The following is a 20695-nucleotide window of genomic DNA, read 5'->3' on the forward strand; positions in this document are numbered from 1 at the left end:
GATATTTTTCTCCTTGAATTTGTTGAGTGTATCTTATTATCAGTACCTTAGTTTTGTTTTAAATATCACCACCTTCTTTGATTGATATGGCTTACACATACACACACATGCTGCAGTAAAACGGATGCAATGAAATAAACATATCCACTAGAAAATATAAATAAACATAAAAAAGTAACACAACAAATAGAAATGAGTTTGTTTGTGATGTCTGACCAATATGTGACATAACAGCTGTAATCCAGCAAGCTACAAATAAAAAATAAATAAAAAAAAAAAAAACATTTTAAGGATTTAAAATTCAAACATTTTCGGACCAGGTAATTATACTTCTATGTACCATAGGTGAGGGAGTGTTGAGAAGGCATGTTTTCTTCAGTGGAAAATCCCCCACAGAGCACACATTCACAGTAAAAAAAAGAAAAAAGAAATATTTCACAACTAAGAATGATGGGGAATGTTTCCTAAGATGTTTTGAGAGTAGGGGAGAGCCTGATAAGAATGTGTACCCATTCCATCCCGCTAAGAAAAAAAGCAATGGTTGAAACTGAGACGCTCCAGTTTACGTGAAAGCAGAAAATGTCTGCTTTCTTTAACAAAAAGATAAATAAAAGTGCAGTTTTTCTCTTTCTTTTACATTTATCACAACTAACAATACTTCAAAATGAACATGATTTTCTTACTTTACACTAAACCAAAACAACTTACCAGAGCAATTCTAACTACGACTGCATATCTCGTTTAAATTACTAATGATCACTAAACATGCTCGACCATAAGATTTATAGAAGTAGTAACCAGTGGACTAGCAGCTGTCTGGCAGTGTCTGTGCATGTGAAAAGGGGTTTTGGCATGTGCTCCATTAAGTACTTCTAACAACACAGATGGAGAGAATTAAAGCTTGATCATTCTGCATGCTGTGTTTTACACTGATGACTTTCCACTTTCCACTGATCTGGATGAGAAATAAACTGTAACAATTTGCACTTTGCACAGCAGTGAACAACAGCTAGACTGCCAGACTGAAAAAAGTACCGTTATTCAACCTATTATAGAGTTAGCTTGCAGTTCCATTTTTAGTTCTAGGTGAAGACGCTCTGTTTTATAATCTTCAAGTAGTGTAAGCAAATTTGAAGGGATCCAGAGTCATGGTCCAGATTTATCTTCCAATTTCACACATTAATGTTCCACATATGCTTTAACGCTTTGCTGATTCCCAGCTGTCAGCCTGACTCATCCAGATTCAGAAACCAACCACAAAGATGCTCAGAGAGTAAATGTGGGGTTGTACTTCCTAACTTCCACAAGGAGGCGCTCTCTCTCCTCGAGGGCCTGGTTGAGGGCAGTCTGTGCGTCGCAGAGCCTGGACTCCAAGGTTTGTCTCTGCAAATGCAGGATTATTGGATTGATTAGTGACAGCTGACGCTTTGACATGGCGATTTTCAGCCTGTGGATCTACAGTACATCAGATACTGCAGCAGATGGGTGTAAATGCATCCTAATCCTGTGTGCTTAGACACATCTCTGCTTTGTTTGTGTGGAAAAGTGACAGGTATTTAACAGTCAGTGTTTATCTAAAACATTAGCAGAATCAGCTTCAACAAGTATCTGAATGTCTTGATTTGACCAAAATACAAAATGCAATCTAACATTGTCAACGTAACATCAGAGAGATATACAATGTTAGTTTACATTTTTCTGACCATTTTGACTCAATTTGCAACTTTAAACAAGTAGTAAGTTGTGTTTGTTAGATCTTAATCAGGGACTAAGATCATGTGCTGAATATTTTGAGAAATATTTGAGCAACCAGTTGCTATGCATAGTTCTCAATTTTGGGCTTAGTAAGGGTATCAACATAATTAGCAAAACAATAACAAGAGCCTTTATACATGCATTTGGCATCAGCTTCTCTTAAGAGAAAAGTTCTGCTTCTTTTTCAATCTCTAATTCCTTTTTAGAAATATACAAAAGCCTTTAGACCATTTTATTATAAATCATCTAAAAATAAGAAAGATGATCTTACAAATGGCATAATTGACTACTTTCTTCATAATCTGAGGAAATTGGCAAAAAAAAGTATCAATTTCAGTTGTAGCATGCGCTATTTTAGGTATAGATTTATTGTACCTGGGTCTCATTTACCTCACACTGCTGTTGGACAGGGTTGGGGCTGTTAGGCTTATTAAAGCCAACCACAGGAACATCTGCTGGGGGTTTAGAGCCTGCACCATCAGCTGCAATCAGGAAGGAAACAGATGAGTGCTTTCTGTTCACTTTTCTCTAAAGCTCCAAACAAGTTGACGATTCTCTTTCCCTTTATGCATTCACAACATCACATGTTTAAATAAGCCACTAAGTTTGAGTTAAAATGCTAATTTTACCTTTTATTCTCATGAAGCCATCATCACTTCTTTCAAGGACTAGCTGGTCTATAACAAATTTGGCCGGGACGGGTTGAGGGGCTGTAGGGTAGATCCTGGGGCCATCATCCTAAAACAGAGGAAGATGACACTGTCTAAACACAAGACCCACCACAACACAAGTGCAAACTATGTGTCATCTACTGAAAGATAACATCATGTTAATTTATGAAATGTGTTTTGCACTTATGATGAAATTTAAAGAGTGAAGCTCACCATGGTTTTATACTTTATACTAACATTGGGATATTCTAACTTACCTTCATAGTGATGGTGACATTATGCACTTGCAGCCTCACCGGTGAACCATCAACACTAAATTCATCTTCAAGGAAAGGACCGATATTAGCCACTGTTGAGGCTAACAGCTCTGCCTGGCAGTCTTGCAGCCGCACGTCCAGGAAGCCCAGTGACTCGGCCAGAGCAGAGCGCTGAGCTGCAGATGGACCCATTTCTGCACGCATGCACAATGCAGGGGAGTCCCTGTTCCCCTGTCTCTGGACCGGTTCACCTGCAGATACAAAAACAACCATGGAACCTTGTGTGTATTTTATAGAAACTACATTTGGATAACTCCAGGAAACACACTGACTACCCTCAAGTATTCCACATAAACCTAGCTCAAAGCAAACTAAAAATCCTTTTAAGATTATCCACAGTACAAACCGAACTGAAACAAAACCCTTTTCTTGAATGCGAGATGCAACCTGCTAGTAAACCATCTGATTTGTAAGCAAATTACTGATGGGATTTTTCAGAATTTCAGCCCCAACTCCGGCTACCTTGTAGTAATCCACCTAGAAGGTCTGACTGCTTGACGTTGCCCATTTGCACATTGGCCAGATTCTGTGCTTGGATCGCCACGATTTTGTCTTCACCTTGTGCTTCCATGGTACAAGCTGTTCCACTGAGGATCAGTAACAACACTGAAGACTGTACAACAGCAAATCACAAGACACATTTAGATTCCAAATTAAATGATCAAATACTTGCTCCAGTTACAGCGCGAAAGAACAATGACAACAAATTCAATCAGACCATGTAATCTGTTCTAGGACGACGGTAACCCACCATGTCCTGAGACACGTCCTCAGTACTCTGGGAGAGGGAGCTGCTAAGATCAGCTGACGAGCCTCCTTCTGTTCCCGGTGCAGGGCTGCCTCGACTGCCCACAGGTGTATTGTTGGGACGCATCGACTCCATCCCTGATTCTAGAAACACAATACAAGCTCAAGCTCAGATGTCTTCTCATCTTCTTTTTTTTTCATCACAATCTGTAAACTCGGTTATGTTTAAACACCTGATTCCATGAGAACAACAAAGTTGTCGCTGAAATCACTGTCAACAGACAGATTTTCATCTGGCAAGCTGCCATCCAAGATGGCACTATCAAAGGATTGCTGGGAGTGCGACTGCTTCATGGGTTGTTGGCGCAAAGAGGGGGAGGAGTCTTCTGACCGCTGACCCTGTTCCCTATAAACACACACATGCACACTGTCAATTATTGAGGCATAAGGTGTGCAGTACGAGTTCCAGAAACACAAACTCTGCTGGAAGCGACTTACTTTGCCTGTGCACTGAACAGTTTGCTCACACCCGAGCCACGGCTTAGCATGCTAAAGGCATCTTTTGTTATTGAGAACGCCCCTTTAGTCAGGTCCAGCGAGGCACTGATGGCATCTTTGGTGACATCCTTAGTGACATTGATAGCGCTCGACAGCTCTCCCTCCAGACTGAAGGTTGATGGTTCACGGGAGATGGCCGGGGAGGGTCCAGGTGAGAGGGGGGGTGACAGAACAGATGTGTCCTCATGAGCTGCCAATCCATTGGCCTCCAGCTCCTCCTCCACAGCCTCGTATGCCTCCTCCACCGCCCCATCTTGTTCATCCTGATCAAATCCATCGGCAGCTTTATTTATGGAGGAGATGCCGTTTTCTAACCCACAATCCTCGAGGACGTTATCAACGGAGTGATGCGTCGGGGAGATATCCGAGTCCGTTATGCTGGGGGTGTCTGATTCTGGAGACTGGGGGACCTCTCCCTCTGGTTCTGAGCTGACTGGTGGCAGCAGCAGACCTAATTCCACTGAGTCCACCAGAAGAGCAAGACAAATTGTAACCGGCTTTGTCTTCTGCCCATGAGCCTTTTTTACACCTCGTACGTCCCGACTCAACTCTGCTCCCAAACGCGCCATGGAGTCTTTCATCCTCAGGAGGGCAACATACTGGTAGTGATTGAGCCACATCTTCAGTGGGGTGATAGTGTGGGCAAGGAAGTGGACTGAAGCAAGCGATGCCTCATCCTGATGATGCTCCTGCTCTGATGAAAGTTGGTGGGCTCCGTTGGGGCTAGTCGGGGGAGAAGATGATTCCCTTTTAAAGGCAAATGGCTGACACATCCACATGGACATGGCAAAGGGCTCAACAAAAGGTTGAGTTTTGCCTTTGGGGAATCGACGTGCTCCGTCAAAACCCAGTGTGACACGAGACACACTGAGAGACCAGATGTCCTGAGAGCGAAGCTGCTGTCTGTCCAGAGATTGGGGATTCATGTCTCGAGAGTGCTGAAGGAAGGTGGAAGGAACAGGTTGGAAGGCACTCAGATCTCTGGGGTAAGGGCAAGGTGGTGTTGTCTGGAAGAAAGGGCTGCTCATGAACTTTTCACAGGTACTGCTGAGGTCAGCTCTGGAGCCATGAGGGCAGTGGCGGGTGTTACTGAGAACCATCTGGGGTATAATAACAGAGAGGGACTGTGGGCGTTCCGGATGGTCCAGTATGGATGAATCCAGAGGAATTATGAGCTATGAAAAGACCAAAGACAAAAAAATATAGCACAACCTGAGAATGAGTGAAAGAAAGAAGTGCAAACAGAGAAAAATGAAAGAAAAGGGAGCATTTACCTTAAGCTGAGCTGCATCCATGCGGATGTCTACATGCTCGTCAACTTTATTACTGTCTTGCAGATGGTAGAAAGCTTTGACCTGCTCCAGGGTTTGCAGGAGACCCCTGGAAAACAGATTGATCCACAACAAGCTGGCTGGGTCCACACATAACTGGAGGCTATTTAACTGGGCATACAGGTTAGAGGTGGGCACTGGAAGACAGAAAAAGGCAAGAGACACTAATAAAAGATGTTGACAATGGATGTTAATTTTTAGTTTTTACATTACTGACGGAACAAAAACACAAATTCCAGATTTACTTATAAAAGTAGCTTCTTTATTAATAAGTTTGGCATGTAAAAAAGGTAACTGTTTGAGAATAAAGTCAAACTATAAACAATATAAATGATTAAATAAAACATGAAACAAAAATGAAAGTGCAGTTAAATACAGCAGATAGGCACCTGGAAAACTGGGGTTGTCGGGAAAGTAGTACTCAGTAAACTGCAGGTGAACTGCTGGTACATTATCCGGCAAACGCAGAGTTTTCCGGTTGCAGGATAATAATGAGTGGGTTTTCTTGTTTTGCCGGCTCCTTGTAGACACCTGGAGGTGTGAAGATTGAAACAGAGACGAAATAAGGTCATTTAAAAAAGGAATTGGATGCCCCAAGTACTGAATAAAAGAAAAGAATACATATGCACCACCTGAGGGAGGGCATCAGTGATTTCCTGTTAGAAACTGAAGGTGGCGACGCAGAATTTCCCCTCAGTGTCTCCTGCTCTTTCAAATGAGGAACTACGAGAGTTTTACACCTAATAGTACTCTGGAAATATATTCACATGATGGCAAATGTAAATTTTTTAATTTAAAAAAGCAGAACCAGGCTGGCAGGGTTATTTCTTTTTAGTGACAGTTTGGGTTGACAGATGAACCAGAACAAGTGAAATACTCACATAGGAGTTGAAAAATGACAAGTATGTAGTTGTTAAATCTCCTGTTGTGCCACGCTTTATTAAGCTCATGAGAAAGCCAATTTGAAATCAAGAATTTACAAGTTTTGGAAGTTTGAAGGAGACTTTGGTTTCCTGTGTAAACAGTACTCCTCCAAGGCTGCTGAGTCAGTTCATCCTTTTCTACAAGGGATGAGTGTGCTACAGCAGGCTAGTCAAGAATGCAGGTTTGTAGTTTTTGTCAAATTTAACTTCTGAATACCTTTTCATATCACTGCTGTCCGAAAGAAGCTGGAAACGACATCTGAACAAAGTGATTTACACAATTCCTCTTAAAACTTTCTGTTATATGACTGTCATGGAGCTAAAAGAACTTGTTTTTTTTTTCCTCCCTCTCTCTCTCTCTCTCTCTCTCTCTCTCACTCACTCACTCACTCACTCACTCACTCACTCACTCACTCACTCACTCACTCACTCACTCACTCACTCACTCCATCCATCCCTCCATCCATCCATCCATCCCTCCATCCATCCATCCATCCATCCATCCATCCATCCATCCATTGCCCCAAACTCCTTTTGGCCGCTTGTATTAGTGGTGTTATTATTTTGGTCCCCTCCCAAAGCTCAGGACCATAGGTGGGTAGGAACATAGAACACCTGGTGAGTTGAGAGCTTTGCCTTTTGGCTCCGCTCCTTCTTCACTACGACAAACTGATACAGAGTTTGCATCGCTGCAGATGCTCTGTCACTCCATCCTTCCCTCACTGATGAAAAAGACCCTGAGATACATGAACTCCTCTACTTGGGGCAGAATGTCACTCCTGACACCGAGAGGACACTCTTCTCTTTCCCAGTTGAGTGCCATGGTCTCTTACTTGAAGACTCTTACACACTTGCCTTTGAAACCGCTCAAAACACCTCCCACACATACACACACACACCTCCAGTCTTTTCAGATACCCTGACTGTGTTCTCTGAGAAGCAGAAATTTCCATTTAGGCTTCTGTTAGAGCTGGTAAATCAAATCAGCTGTTTGATGGAAGCTTGCCTGGTGAATGTCCACATCATCCATCCTGATCACCACACAGCTTGAGCGCAGCCTCTTCAGTGATGACGCTAAAGGAGCTGTCACAGAGTTCCTGCTGGTCTGCTCTTTCTCAGAGGGGTTTGACCTGGGGCTGGACTGTCCATCTAAAGTACACAAGAGAGTAAAACACTTCAGTGCATAAGCACATCACAAAAGCTAAATTAGAACAATGTTTAATATAGTTTTATATAGGAGATAGGTAAAGATTGGTGTATTTCTTTAAAAAAAAAAAAAAAAAAAAAAAAAAAAAAAAGGGCAATCCAGCTGATATTCATAATTTATATGTAGCGGAGGCATTTCTAGCATAATCACAGTGAACAGTGTTTCTTCTGTGAATCTACATTCTTTCTTTGACATGCAAATGAATCTATGCAGCTCAAAAACAATTTCAGCTCCATCTTTTTCTGGAGCTTTCAACAGAAGGACCATTAGCAGATCCGTTGCTGAGCAGCTATCAGCCTGTAGGTAATGAAGCGAGTTTTCTCCCCGTTATGGTCTGATCTGAACAAATTATATGAATATGATGGATGAGGCTAAATCGTCAAAAAACTCCAGAAAACAGCAGGTAATTGAGTCGTTTTGAGGAACAAGTATTGCTATACATGAATTCATGACAGCACCTAATATTTTCTCTTAACCTGACATAAGCTGAATACATTCATGCCAATTCTACAGTCAGACCTTGCACTGTCTTAGCAGGGGAGTCCTTGGCTGGCTGGGGCACGTTGGTATGCGATCCTGGGAACCCGGAAGCCTCTACTCTTCTCTGATACTCCTGCAACAGCTTCCCAGCCCACTGCGCCTGAGCCTCCATGGCTCCACTGTGCCGTTCCCAGTGTCGACACCCATCAGCTGTGCAAGAGCAGCGACAGCAAGCCGTTGTGGTTCAGCAAAAATACAAAACTCTTAACTTACTAATAGAAACATACATTTGATCTGTTAAAGTAATAATAAATATTTTCCTCTTCATATGCTTTTAAATAAACCAGAATTGACTGGGAATGCTTTTATTTGTCAGGAATATTGTGAAATATTGCTTTCCAATATCAGGATGTAAGTCTGTAATGCATTAAAATTAAGGGCTGCTGTGAAAAGATTAAGTGGAATTTCCACATTAATTTAGTTATTTAGTTCATTACATATCCTGATAACACTGATTGAAAAACAATAAAGATTTGTGTTTTTAGAAAAAAGAAATCAGAAAAGCCAAACCATTCCCAGTGTGCAGCAATTAGCTGTAATTAGCTCAAGAGGCCGCTCTATTGTCCAATGTCTAACACTTCAGTGATTTCAGTATAATGGTACTGGCACACTCTCCCATGCCATTAATCTGCTGCAATTCTTCAAACAACCAGTCCAGAATTGATTTTTTTTTTTAGTCAGCAGGACCAGTACACACACTCGGTCTGTTAAAATGCACCCAGCTAAAGAGCGAGTAATCACACTCACCAGGTCTGTGGGTGGGATAGTAGTCAAAACCAAGCTTCCTGAATGTCAGCTGCATGGCACCCTGCAAGCCTGGTGGGGGAGGTTCGTCTAAGCAGTATCACATGAGAGCTGTTTAAAAGCAGCTGGACAGTAATTAACTTACAAATAATGAAAAGTCGACAGTGTTTTATGGACTACTCTGAAAGCCATAGCTTCTTGTTGAAATAAAACGGCACAATTACACATAAGTAAGAAAGACAATACAGCCTGGTCACTGTTAGCACACAGAGCTTCTATCTCACCATCATCCATTGAAGAACTGTCATTGCATATGTGTAAGTCCAGGCGTGATATGAAGGTGTGGTAGGAAGACTCCTTGACATCAAAGTGATCGAAGTATTGACTTATGTTGTTGGGGGTGCCTGTAGAGGATGGTGGGGGTTCAGTCCACAAACTTTGGATTCCAGGTGATGGAGGAGCAGTCTAAACCCACAGGAACAGCACACATCAAAGTTACTACAATGATTTCACAACACTGATGAAAAATATATCTTGCAGGGTAAATGACATACAAGTGAAAAAAAAACTATCTTAAACTGTATGTTGTGTGCACCAATGAGCTACCTAAAAGCTGCATTATTATGTTAATTGGTGATTTTATGAACAAAAACCATTTAAGGGCTGTTTTTTTTACACAATATTTTTATCGACCAACAACAACACAAAAAGGAATTTGACTGAAAATATTTTTGTTTCTCATGAGTGAAGTCAAACAGACAAATAATTCAAGTTATAAAAAGTAAAGAGATTGCAACCAAGTAACAATAATTTTCTTCCCCTCTACTTCACCTGGATAAAAAAAAAAAACTACCTACATTTACATTCATTTAATTAAGTTTTATTAGATATGCTTTCTAAAGCCAGAATGAACATCTTCAAAGAGTGATGACTCCAAAATTTGCACCGGCATTGTAGCAAACACGTTCAAAACTTCTTAACGGCATACAAATCTTTCAGTATACAGACACAGCTATTGACCTTGACTACAATGACACAATAAGCTGATTGAAAAGCTTGCATGAATTAGAAATAGGACGTTCCATTCAAAATTCCCTTAAGATGCAAAATTGCATCGTTTTATACTACATTCTACACACAACTGAACAGTTTGCATGCATCTAGAGTCTAAATTATATCCAGGTGCATCAAAGCAGGAAGTATTAGACTCCAGTTTCTCCTTTGCCCTAATCATACCTGGTTTGTACAGCAGCGTTTATTTCCTGCATTAAACTCCCTTGAAGCTGGTGCTGAAATGTAGCAGGCAGCAGCAGAAACAAGCAACCGGATTTATGAACACAACAAGCTGCAACAGTTTTTTTGAGAAAAAGAAAACCCGAAAGTGACTCATAAAAAGTGAACCTTGCAAGACTGAAGTCTCCAACATGTGCTATACAGCTGCCATGTGTGCTGCAAGCTACCATAAAAAACTAAAATAAAATGTAATAGTGAGATAACAGTGTATACAAATGACTACAAAATCCTATCTTACCTAATACTACAAGATTAGAATACTTCATTATTTCTGAATTTGACTTCATTCAGATTGATTAGATAATGCTGTTTGCATGCATTTAGAAAAATAAAGTGTCTTTAAATTTAAACAGACTCGAATATATATCAGTTCCTTTCATATTATGGTTTGGGTGAATACTCTATTCTGATTGGCTGAATGCTGTCCTTTGAAAAGTGTTTTAGGACACCTATAAAAGGTTCCAATCCAATAGCTGATGGCGCTGGCTAAAAAGTGACGAGAAAGGAGAAACATTTTGTCGGAGCGTAACGTCCCACCTAGCAGACGTCAGGGTCCACAAATGTTAAATCTCCATCCTTCAAATCCCACTATAATGGATAAGCCATAATCTCTACCAAATTTCACAATCAACAGCAATGTTGCATTTAATTTGAAATAGTTTGTCGCCAGTCTTTCTGTCTCGCTTACCTCCTGTATTTACTCCATACAGAGTGAATGATTGATATTTATAAAAACCATCTAGGATTGACTTACTTGCTTGATACACATTTAATGATCAGAGTGAATGGTGGATAATATTGCTTTCAATAAAAACTATTTAGGAACATGTCACAACAAGCAATATTAAAATAATCCCTTAACCCGCTTCATGTAAACAATATACAATTTTAACAGTAAAAGTTAACCAACATACTATACTTTCCTAACGTATAAATAATTGATTAAACATTTCTTTCGGAAGTGACCATGTTATAAGCAGGATAATCCCCTTCGAGGTGATAATGGACACCTTGTCGAGCATTTTTACCAACATATTTTCCGTTCTTCGCTGACAACAGTATTACTGTAAACAGTGGAACCCACATGTACTTTATTTCTGTATTTACTGTAATCTAGATTTCTGTTCACCTCAAAGCTTATTAACTGAGCTATTTGCCAAGAAAAAAAGAAAAAAAATTGAGTATAAATAAGGCCAGACCTGCAAGGATTCGGCAGTCATGCTCTTCCTCTGCTGGGCTGACTTCTCCATAGCCTCACTGAGCGACTTGGCGTAATGAATGATGGCTTTGAGCTGAGAGTCTGTCAGCACCCACAACAGGTCATCCAGGATGAAAAGCAGCTTGGATGCTAGCACATTACAGTCCTTTATCTAGACATAACAGTGATTAGGTCATTTATAATACATATGATAATGTATTTGTGATCTTTATTGAGTTTGGTGAAAGAAGAATGCGTAAAGGGTAGAAGTATAGCCTTACTCTGCGTTTCAGAGCGATGCGAATGCGTCCCTGGTTGGTTATGAGACGTAATGGGGTGTTACCGAGGTCCTGGTCATCACTTTCGATGGCATCTGCCTCGATCCGTAGACTCTGCCAGTTAATTTCTTTGAATGTCAACACCTGATTGAAAAAAGCAACCACAGCAAATCTTTAAGCCATCTTTAAAAACAACATGAGACAATAAAACATAATCTTTTGACAGATATGCAGAGTGACAAAGGGGAGATGCAAAACATTTTCAGCTAAGTGAATTACATGTCCTAACACACCTTCTGAAAAGTCATTCCTCTCAAAATAGTCTTCACAGCTAAGGGAAACATCTGACTTGATTAAATGATTTACTGCAGGTCTAATGAGCACACGTGGCTTCTGTGGTGGAACACTGCATTACATTTTGCTTTTCATGGCTGTCAGACAGGAGAGATTCGAAGCTGTGTGAGGAGAAAAGAAATGAAAGCGTACTGCACCTCTCCTCTCTTGGGGTCAGTGATGCGGGTGTAGCGAAGGTCACTGCGCTGCCATTTGGGGTTGAGGCTGTTTCCCTGCAGCTGCCAGAGCTCAAAGGAGGCATGGAAAGCACGAGCCTGCACCTTGATGGTAATGGAGTTGATTCTGACAGACATGCCCTCCACCACTTTCTCTGCAAAGCCGTACTCGCTGAAAGAACACATGGTAAAATGGTAAGGTGGGGGGTATTCGACGCCTTAAATATTGGCTCGACTCAAGATTTCTGATGCCTTACCTCTGGCCTGCTGTTATAGCAATAGGAGAGGGGCCATTGGGTGGACGGGGCTCTTCACATGTCCTCATCTCAACCTCTACCTTATCCAAAAACTGCACACACAAAATAAAAATCAGACAACTCTAAGTATACAATTGAGCAAGAAGCCCAACATTTACCAAAGACACAAGCACAAAGGACACAATCTGTGCAGTTGTAAAATAAACATAACTCAACAAGATAGACAAAGACAGGGTAAAGTAACTTTTGGATTTAAAGATGAGGACGAAGCATATCAGAGATGTGGGAGAAAACTGCAGAAGGAAATAAGTAAGACTACTCTTACCAAGCAGATGGGGCTTGTTTTCAACTTTGTCCATTGTATCTGAAAAGACATGCAGGTCAGCAGTGTTACCAGCAAACATTTGCTTCAGGGCACAAAGGCACAATGAGCAGCAAATGCCCACATAGTGTTACACACAAGCTGTGACAGGGTGCAAACTGCGGAGAGGGTGTTGGTAATCTGAGAAAAAGCACCAACTGAATAAATTCTAAATAAATAAATATAAATGATGTAACTGGAGATGATGAGAATTTTTTAGACTTGAACCTTAAAATAAAGTACTGGACAAAGTCAAATCCCACTTCCCTGTAGTTTTTCATTCCTTGCTGTAACAAATCTGCTTGAAAGAAACATTCATCCTCACGTTTCTGCAGTGTTTGATGAACTAATGAGGTCATTTATTTACTTCATGTCCATCAGAGGAGGAGAAAATGTGGTGGGAAACACTGCTATGGGTACCACCTAACAGTAGTAAGTGCAGCCCTGCTTTAAACCCAAGGAGCAAACCAAGAAACCACAGAGTTGCATGAAAATCAATGTTAAAAAATGTATGTAATTAGAACATTTCTTCCTGAGTTATGCAGTGAAAACACACTGTGTACAGCCCACAACCGTGTAAAATCACCACATTACTTAGACCTCTCACTATGTCACTTTATACAAACGTGCTGTGTTTAACTTGATGAACATGGTTGGAAAACTGAGATTCTTGTGATTTGACCGATGCAAAGCATCTCACAGCAACATTAATGTAAAAATCCTGAAAAACAACTCGTCCAAAAGGCATCCTTAAAATCCATCACTCATCAGTGTTTTCCTGACAAAAAAAGTTTATTTTCATTGGTAACGGTTCTGCAGATTCATGTCAGTAAACCTTTTAGCCCCCCTCCAAAAATTCCATTTTTTTTCTTCACATTTTCCTCTATGATAATCGTGCATCATTGTGTAGATGACAGTTGTGGCTCATCCTTCTTGGACTTTCTCTTTTAAGTCCAGTATACAGTGGGGCTCCAAAGTTTGGGCACCCCTGGTAATAATTTATTTTAATGTGCCAAAAAGAAGCTAACAAAAGATGGGACATCTCCAAAAGGCGTCAAATTACAGCTTAGACATTCTCTATAACATGTCAAAAAAAGTTTGATCTTTTTTCCATCATTTTAACTTTTAAAATAAAAGAAAACAAAAAATGGCCTCTGCAAAAGTTTGGGCACCCTGCATAGCTGGTACTTTCTATTCCCCCGTTTGGCAAGTATGACAGCTTGTAAACACTTTTTATAGCCAGCCAATAGTCTTTCGAATCTTCTTTGAGGTATCTTCACCCATTCTTCCTTGCAAAAGTCTTCTAGATCTTTGATATTTCTGGGCCATCTGTGACGCATTGCTCTTTTAAGGTCTTTCCATAGACTTTCAATTATGTTGAGGTCAGGAGAGAGTGAAGGCCATGGCAAAACCTTCAGTTCATGCCTCTTGATGTAATCCACCGTGGATTTTGAGGTGTTTTTAGGATCATTATCCATTTGTAGATGCCATCCTCTCTTTAATTGCAGCTTTTTCACAGATGGCATTAGGTTAGCACCCAAAATTTGCTCAAATCCCATTGAATCCATTTTTCCTTCTACCCGTGACGTTCCCTGTGCCACTGGCTGCAATACAACCCCAAAGCATAATTGATCCACCCCCATGCTTAACAGTTGGATAGAGGTTCTTGTCATTAAATTCTGTGCCCTTTCTTCTCCAAACGTACCTGTGCTCATTCCGGCCAAAAAGTTCAATTTTAACCTCATCAATCCACAGAACTTGTTTCCAAAATGCATCAGTCTTGTCTATATGTTCCTTTGCAAACTTCAAATGCAGATTTTTGTGGTAAGGACGTAAAAGAAGTTTCCTTCTGATGACTCTTCCATGGAGGCCATATTTGTACAAGTACCTCTTTATAGAGGAATGGTGTATTATAACTCAAGTATTAGCCAGATCTTCCTGGAGGGATTGTGCAGTCAAACTTGGGTTTTGACTTGCTTTTCTTACAATCTTGCGAGCTGTTCTGTCTGATATTTTTCTTGGTCTTCCAGATTTTGCTTTAACTTCCACTGTTCCCAATGACCGCCATTTCTTGGTTACATTCCGAACAGAGGATATTAGCATCTGAAAACACTTTGCTATTTTCTTACACCCTTCTCCTGCTTTGTGAGCATCAACTATTTTCAGTTTCAGTGTTCTTGACAGCTGCTTAGAGGAACCCATGGTACCGATTGTTGAGGTAAGGTCAGATGAGTCTGAGCATTTAAAACCTTTGAGATTGACATCACCTGGTCTTTCCAGACAACTAACTGTAAACAATCCAGGACACTGTCAGGTCTCTGTTGTCAAATTGGGGGTGTACAAGGTACTAACTCTGCAGGGTGCCCAAACTTTTATAGACACCATATTTTGTTTTCTGTTATTCTGAAGGTTTAAATTCAATTCAATTTCAACTTTATTTATATAGCGTCAAATCACGGCAATGCCATCTCAAGACGCTTTACAGACAGAGGGGAAAACATAATGAAGGCCAATTCATAACAGCCTATATAAGGAAACCAACAGATTGAGTTGAGTCCAACTCAATCTCCCATCCTGAGCAAGCACACTGGCAACAGTGGGAAGGAAAAAACTCCCTTTTAACAGGAAGGAAACCTCCGGCAGAACCCGGCTCAGGACAGGCAGCCATCTGCCTCTGCTGTGTGGGGGGAAGAGGACAGAAAGACAACAGACAACAGGAACTGCTACTCCCGGCCAGGGAGACCTGCTGAGACAGGAGACATACATGTTAATGATGCAACACTGTTATGGGGGGGGGTAAAAGAAAGAGATAAAGAGAAAAAGAAAGAAGCTCAGTGTATCAGGAAATGTCCCTCAGCAGTCTAAACCTATAGCAGCATAACTAAGGGATGCTAACCATCCCTAGCTATAGGACTTATCAAAAAGATAAGTCTTCAGCCTAGTCTTAAAGGTGGGGAGGGTGTCTGCTTCCCTAACACTAACTGGGAGCTTATTCCATAAGAGAGGGGCCTGATAACCAAAGGCTCTGCCTCCTGCTCGGCTCTTTGAGACTCTAGGAACCACAAGTAAGCCTGCAGTCTGCGAACGAAGTACTCTACTTGGTATATAAGGAACAATGAGGTCTTTGATATATAGTGGTGCCTGGTTGTGGAGGGCTGTATATGTAAGGAGAAGGATTTTAAATTCTATTCTAGATTCAACAGGCAGCCAATGAAGAGAGGCTAAAACTGGAGAAATATGATCTCTCATGCTGGTTCTGGTCAGGACTCTGGCTGCAGAATTCTGGATCAGCTGAAGGCTTTTCAGGGCATATTTAGGACAGCCCAGTAATAGAGAGTTACAGTAATCTAGTCTCGAAGTAACAAAAGCGTGAACCAGTTTTTCTGCATCACTCCGAGACAGAATGTCCCTAATTTTGGCTATATTACGTAAATGAAAGAAGGCTGTTTTAGTAACCTGCTTAATATGTGGGCCAAAGGACAGGTCAGGGTCAAATATTACTCCAAGGTTTCTCACTGTAGCACTGGAAGCTAAAGTAATGCCATCCAGGTTCATTACAAAACCGGAAAATTTAGCTCTGAGTTTTTCAGATCCAACGAGAATTACTTCAGTCTTATCTGAGTTTAAGAGGAGAAAATTTCTAGACATCCAAGTCTTTATGTCTATGAGACAATTTTGTAGCCTATTGGGCTGATTTGTTTCATCTGGTTTAAAGGATAAGTATAGTTGAGTATCATCTGCATAACAATGAAAGTTGGAAATAAGATGGAAATTCCATGGAATGATGGAAATAAGATGTAACTTTTTTTTTTGGACATCTTATAAGAATGTCTAAACTGTACTTTGATGCCTTTTTGAGATTTTCCATCTTTTTAAAGCTCCTTATTTGCACATTAAAATAAAATTTTACCAGGGGTGCCCAAACTTTGGAGCCCGTCTGTGTATGTCAATATTCTTGATATGGTGATTTCTAGATAAAAACCGAATCATTAGATTATGAATGAAACCTCACATTTAACTTTAGGAATGTTGATATTTTGTTTATAGGTTTAAAAAGACAACAATTTTTAAGTTTTAATTTCAAACAAGCCTGTATATTACATAATCTAATGTGCTGTTGTTGTCGGATCTGAGTAAGAGACCTCAAGCAAATATGTACTTTAAATATTTTTTAAATTACCGTGGGTAAGCTATGATTATGCACTTCTGGCTACTTTAGTTTGGATAATAATAAGAAAAGTGTCATAAATTTAAATATTTTTTAAATAGTTATAAATTAAAAGCAGATTTTATTGTTATTATATACAGCATTTATAATAATGCTTTTTAAATTTAAACATTTTCTTCCTACTTTGAAGATTTTCAGTAAACTCCTGGAAAATAAACTGGTCTTACACATGTAGTGTTAGTGAAATTGTTGGCCAGCACAAACCAGCCAGCCTGACAGCTCTGTGTAGCAGCAGCCAGCATATCTCAGGATCACTCTAGCCTCTGGCCTTTTGTGTCCCTCTGAATCGTGGCTTGCATGTCCATTATCAGCCACCAGTACTGGTCTGAAGAATCAGAACAGTCAAAGCACAGCCTCTAGCTGTGCTTATCTTTGTGATACTGTCACTGTTCATTTCCTCTACAAGTGTAAATAGTGGAAAGTAAGCTCTGTGCCACTAGTGAAGAAAACACTTTTGATCACTCTGAAAAGAAGCTACGACAAAGTTAAGCAATATATGAACAAAGTGCGTAACAGCTTAGTGTTTCAAAAGTCTCCGTACAAAAGGGAACACACTTCTCTGTTAAAACAAAATAAGGTTAGATGAGAGGATGATGACATACCCTGATGGCAGCTTTGTTGCAGTAGACCCGAGTGACAGCCAGCCATGTCGGCAGATCGAGCATGTTCTGAAGAACCTCTTCATCAAGCTCCAGGTTAGACAACTGTCCTTCCCCCTTCAGTGTGCTCAGGTTTATCTTGTCCGGGGACAGGTTCTTGGTGAACCTAAAGAAAGCAGAAACAAAACACACAATAAACTATTTTAGGTGAGGTTTAACCATAACCCAGATAAGGGTCAGTGAATTTTTTTTAATATGGGAAACCAAATATACGTCACTTGTTATCCAGAGCACAGAAATAACCCAAATAGAATTATGCAGCTAAGATGTTTTCTAAGTGGTGCAACTGAATGAATCATCATAAGATGTCATAGCTGCCCCCTGTGTAAAAGGATGACCTATAACATAACAAGCCCAAAAAGCCAGTAACAGACTAAAAGCCGCATGGGGTGGACAACAGAGGAAAACAGAGATAATTGATTTGTCAGGTATTTTAATACCATTTATGCAACCCATGAACAAACACGGTGTGAAAAATCTCTGAGACATCAAACAAGAGACACCGGTCTAAATGCAGCAGCTTAAACTGAATTACAAAGTTGGGATAGTGTTGTTATTTGAACTTCAATACTGAGAAAGACTCGGAGGTCTGAACTGCTTGGGACTGAAATCACGCTACTCCCGATAAACCTGATTAGCAAGTCACAGCTTAAGATGCCATTTTGCACTGAGCAACCAAATAACAGCTCTAAACCTATTTTATACAAACCTTGAACAATTTCAGATGTTTAAACCAAGCATTTAACACAGTCCAAAACCTGGTAATAAGTCTGTCTGTATATTTAAATAAAACATGCAGACACAGGGAACAAGATTATTCTCACCATTAATCTGACTCCATGTAAAGGAGGGTCATTCATACAGCTGTAACATCTTCTATTTTTATTTATTTAATAGAAAACTTAATTCTAACAGAATTAAATACCTCTAAAACTTTCTTTTCTGTCTCAGAAGAAGCCATGATCAAGAACACCACTGTGTTTGTTCATCTGCCTACAAAGAAATATCAGCTTTTCTTTCTGTGGAATCAACTTAAATTATTCAATAATAGAGACAAAAGACAGAAGTCATTTATCACCCAAGCTGATGATCAACTATCCTTTCACCCAAATAGCTGAACTACGAAACACATCTCATCATTGCTCTCGAGCCCAAAATGCAATTATCAAACAATGATCTGGAGAGCAAATCTGTCAGTAAATGGAAAAAAAATAGTTAGACTAAAGAGAGAGAGAGAGAAAGAGACTATTGCATATCACAAAACAGTAAACTGCATGTGTCATGAGTGGAAGATTTACACACACACACACACACACACACACACACACACACACACACACACACACACACACAAACTCAGCGGCAGGTAAGAGACAAAGAAAAATCTGGCCCTGGATGTTTAGGATTACTGCCATATATCTGAAAAAGGTGGTAATTGTAATAAGACTTTATGAAAACTAGTGACTTTACTGACAGCTAACACTGACAACATTAATTTATTCAGCAATGTGTTGTTAGATAAACATCCCTATAAGCATCATCATCAAGGTGACTTGTCTGGGAGCTACAGAAAACTTTAAGAACCCTTATAAAGATGGTTTAAATCTAAATAGCATCTCTAAAATTTAATATAAATCAGTTAGTGTAAAACTATAACCTACACAGAAAACGGTTTTTCTTCATTGTAAGCTAAATATATGTTATATTTAAGAAATCACTGATGTTCACTGTAGACGAGTAAAGATGATTAAAGCAGTAAAGGGAAGCTACTTCAGAATAAACTATTGTCATAGTCCTTTTGAACATATTAACGCCATGAATAACACTGATTAAAAAACAAAACAAAACTGAACAGGTATGCATCGTGATGTGAACGAAGCCAAAACAAAGTGGATCTCGGTAATGTCAGGGAAACACAGAGATGAATGGGAATCTCCAGTTCTCGTGCACGTTGAGGTGTTTGCTGCGTCCACTGTCCTCACTGTCTTGTTATTTTAACATCATCATTTTCTGTGTGTGGCGTAAACTATATAGTTACTAATATGACAAAAAGAGAGTAACAGGCAAAATGACAAAACGCAGCCTTGTGGCATTTTCTGTAAAGCAGCGACGTTAAATCCGTCCATCACCCAGATGGGCTAACTGGCTAACACAAAACCAAACACTTACCTTGACAAATGTTTCAGGATTTGCTTTTTAATAATCCCCGCCATTTCTGTTCCTGTCTGCCGTTAACGATGTCAGCAGATTTTTTTTTAAACTTAAGTAATAATAAACTAGCTTACAGGTACCTCTATGTTATACATAGCGCTAGTTGTGTTCATCCTGCTAGCAGCTGTTTCCTCGCTAAACACCGGACAGCAGCTAACCCCCCCTCTCGCGCTCTCACGCGCAGGCACGCGCAGCTTGAAGTGAGATAGTGCAGGAATTCCGATACAATGCTGCCATCTGCTGGATGTTTGGTGCACACGTTTCCATAAACCTGCTCAAAATGTTCATGAAACCAGCAATCATATCCTGCCTGTTACTGCACAAAGGACTTTGTGGGTAACTTTACAAAATCGCATAATATGTAGGAATGTAAGAATTTACATGATCAGTCCTGACTGAGGGCTAAGAATATTTACAATGTTTAAGATTACACCAGCAATGGGTGTCTGTCATTCAAGTAATACAGTGCGAAAGCCTACAGCTTTACACAACGTCATGTCACTGTAGCCCTTTATCTACTGTTATTTCCACTATTTATAGATTTAGATCTGAGTCGTTGAATTCTAGGCAGTTTCAGAATAGAAATGAGCACAAATGGAGACCTAAATCTGTTGCTTGTAACATAATATATTGCATTATGAATGAACGAATGAATGGAATGAATGAATGAATGAATGAATGAATGAATGAACAATTCCAGGCTTCCGCTGACTATGTGCTGAAGTGTCCTTGGGCAAGCCACTGTACCCCAAGTTGACTCCTGATGTGCCTATTGGGAAATAGAAGCTATATGTAAGTCGCTTTGTATTAAATCATCTGCTAAATTACTGTAAAATAGAATAGAATAGGACAGGACAGAATAGAATAGAATAGAATAGAATAGAATGTGTAATTTACAATTATAATAT

At 40.0% G+C, this 20695-nt stretch overlaps 1 protein-coding gene across 1 annotated transcript; it reads right to left on the reverse strand.

Moving 5' to 3' along the window:
• Nucleotides 1-1248: 1248 nt before the first annotated feature.
• On the reverse strand, nucleotides 1249-19845 carry bltp3a (bridge-like lipid transfer protein family member 3A). The gene is made up of 21 exons (XM_079238728.1): nucleotides 19746-19845; nucleotides 17520-17682; nucleotides 12654-12692; nucleotides 12329-12420; nucleotides 12054-12243; nucleotides 11566-11706; nucleotides 11286-11456; nucleotides 9078-9258; nucleotides 8797-8883; nucleotides 8029-8199; nucleotides 7309-7451; nucleotides 5769-5910; nucleotides 5323-5516; nucleotides 3989-5223; nucleotides 3724-3896; nucleotides 3495-3634; nucleotides 3206-3356; nucleotides 2684-2934; nucleotides 2385-2493; nucleotides 2131-2237; nucleotides 1249-1383 (listed from the first exon to the last, which is right to left on the reverse strand). The coding sequence occupies exons 1-21, from the start codon at nucleotides 19787-19789 to the stop codon at nucleotides 1267-1269; spliced, it is 4041 nt and encodes a 1346-aa protein (XP_079094854.1). The 5' UTR covers nucleotides 19790-19845; the 3' UTR covers nucleotides 1249-1266.
• Between the last annotated feature and the right edge of the window lie 850 nt (nucleotides 19846-20695).

This window comes from Telmatherina bonti (assembly GCF_933228915.1).
Source record: "Telmatherina bonti genome assembly, chromosome: 4".
Classification (NCBI taxonomy): Eukaryota; Metazoa; Chordata; class Actinopteri; order Atheriniformes; family Telmatherinidae; genus Telmatherina; species Telmatherina bonti.